This window comes from Emys orbicularis, chromosome 12 (genome assembly GCF_028017835.1).
Source record: "Emys orbicularis isolate rEmyOrb1 chromosome 12, rEmyOrb1.hap1, whole genome shotgun sequence".
Lineage (NCBI taxonomy): Eukaryota > Metazoa > Chordata > Testudines > Emydidae > Emys > Emys orbicularis.
In genome coordinates, this window is record NC_088694.1 from 55,989,813 (window position 1) to 55,991,866 (window position 2,054).

The 2,054-nt window shown below is 51.0% G+C and overlaps 1 protein-coding gene across 1 annotated transcript; it reads left to right on the plus strand.

Annotated features, from left to right (window-relative positions):
• Positions 1-438: 438 nt before the first annotated feature.
• On the plus strand, positions 439-1,365 carry LOC135886705 (olfactory receptor 10D3-like). Its single transcript, XM_065414492.1, has one exon. The coding sequence runs from the start codon at positions 607-609 to the stop codon at positions 1,363-1,365; it is 759 nt and encodes a 252-aa protein (XP_065270564.1). The 5' UTR covers positions 439-606.
• Positions 1,366-2,054: the final 689 nt, after the last annotated feature.

Below are 2,054 nucleotides of genomic sequence, written 5' to 3' on the forward strand. Positions count from 1 at the left end.
TGGCCATCCCTCTGCAGAGAGCAGGAGAGAGAGAACAAACCACGATTGACGTACTATGATGATAAGGGTGGGGAAAGGGCCTAGATAGAATAGAATTGAGGAAATTGGAATGGATCAGGAGAGAAGAAAAGAAACTGGAATAGAATAGAATAGAATAGAATAGAATAGAATAGATGTCACCTTTGTCTGTTCCTCTCTGGACTGTAAGGCCTTCAAGGCAGATAATTTCTCTCTCTACGTTCAGCGCCAGCACTGGGAGGCCCTGACCCCAGCTGGCATTACACTGATAGAAATTTACACCGCTCCTGATGACAGTGAGTCATGGGGGCAGTGGAAGGAAGGGTGAGCATTGCAGCTATAGAATGACGGGTCTGTTTGTTTCAGTAACTCACTGGCATTATTTCTCTCCCCATCTGCAGGAATGAGTCCCACGTGGGGCGGGTCAACCAGACTGTGGTGACTCATTTCATCCTCTTAGGGATCCCCAACACCAATGGCCTCCAGACCATCCTCTTTGTCACCTTCTTAGCCTTCTACCTCTGCACCCTGCTGGGCAACCTGCTCATCTTCTCAGCCATCCTCGCTGATGCCCGCCTGCACACCCCCATGTATTTCTTCCTCTGCAATCTCTCCGTGCTGGATATCGGATTTTCTTCCATCAGCACCCCTAAATTCCTGGCCAACCTCTGGGCGAAGAGTAGAACCATCTCGCTGGGCGGGTGCATGTCCCAGGTCTTCTTCTGGCACTTCCTGGGCAGCACTGAGTGCCTGCTCTACACCGTCATGGCCTACGACCGGTATGTGGCCATCTGCCACCCGCTGCGCTACCTGCTCATCATGAACTGGAGGGTGTGTGCCCTCCTGGCCGCCGGCACCTGGATCACCAGCTCCTTCCACGCCACCATCCTCACCAGCCTGACCTTCACGCTGCCCTACTGCGGGTCCAACGTGGTGGACTATTTCTTCTGTGACATCTTCCCAGTGGTCAAGCTGGCCTGTGCAGACACGTACGTCATCGAGACTGTGACCTTCACCAACACTGGTATGGTGCCCACAACCTGCTTCCTCCTCATCCTCGCGTCGTACATCCGCATAGTCTACTCTGTCCTGAAGATGAACTCAGCCGAAGGGCGGCGCAAAGCAGCCTCCACTTGTGCCTCACATCTGGCCGTGGTGACGCTGTTCTTTGGGCCCTGTACCCTGGTCTACACGCAGCCCCAGCTGAGCAAAGTGCTGGTGACCCCTGTGCAGATCTTCAGCAACGTGGTCACGCCCATGCTGAACCCGGCCATCTACACGCTGAGGAACAAGGAGGTGAAAGCGGCTCTGAGAAAACTGAGAGGGGGTCAAACACCTGCACGTTGATGTGCGGCAGCTGCAGGAGTAGCATGTGGGTCTGTTTGGAAATATATCCACAAACACATGTCTCTCTGTCTCTCCCCATCCCCACACAGCCCCTTTCTATCTACCTATCTATGTGGATCACTAAAAATCATAGAAATACTCTTACTTAGCTGTCTGACATGCTGTAAGGCTGACATTTTGAAAGCTGCCTAAGGGACAGGCACACTCAGTCTGCACTATAATTAATAGAAATTGGAGATTCAAACCTTGAAGAGGACTTTGAAAATCTCAGCCTTATTGCACAGCTCTACAGAGCTCGAACTCTTTAAGTCTATCATTATAAGGCAGGTTTTCTAATCCTTCAATTATTCTCATGGCTCTTCTCTGATTCCTCTCCAATGTGTCAGCACCCGTCTGGAATTGTGAACACCAGCACTGGACAGAGTGTACCATCAGTGGTCACACCAATGGTAAAATCACCTCTCTGTTCATACTAGAGATTGCTCCTTTATGTATCCCAAGGTCACATTAGGTCTTCTGGCCACAGCATCGCACTGGGGGCTCACGTTCAGCTAATTCTCCACCATGATCCCCAAATCTTTTTCAGAATTGCTGCTCCCCAGGAGAGAGGCCCCCATCCTGTAAGGACAGCCTCGATTCTTTGTTCCCAGATGTGCACGCATACGTTTAGCTGCATTAAAATATCACAA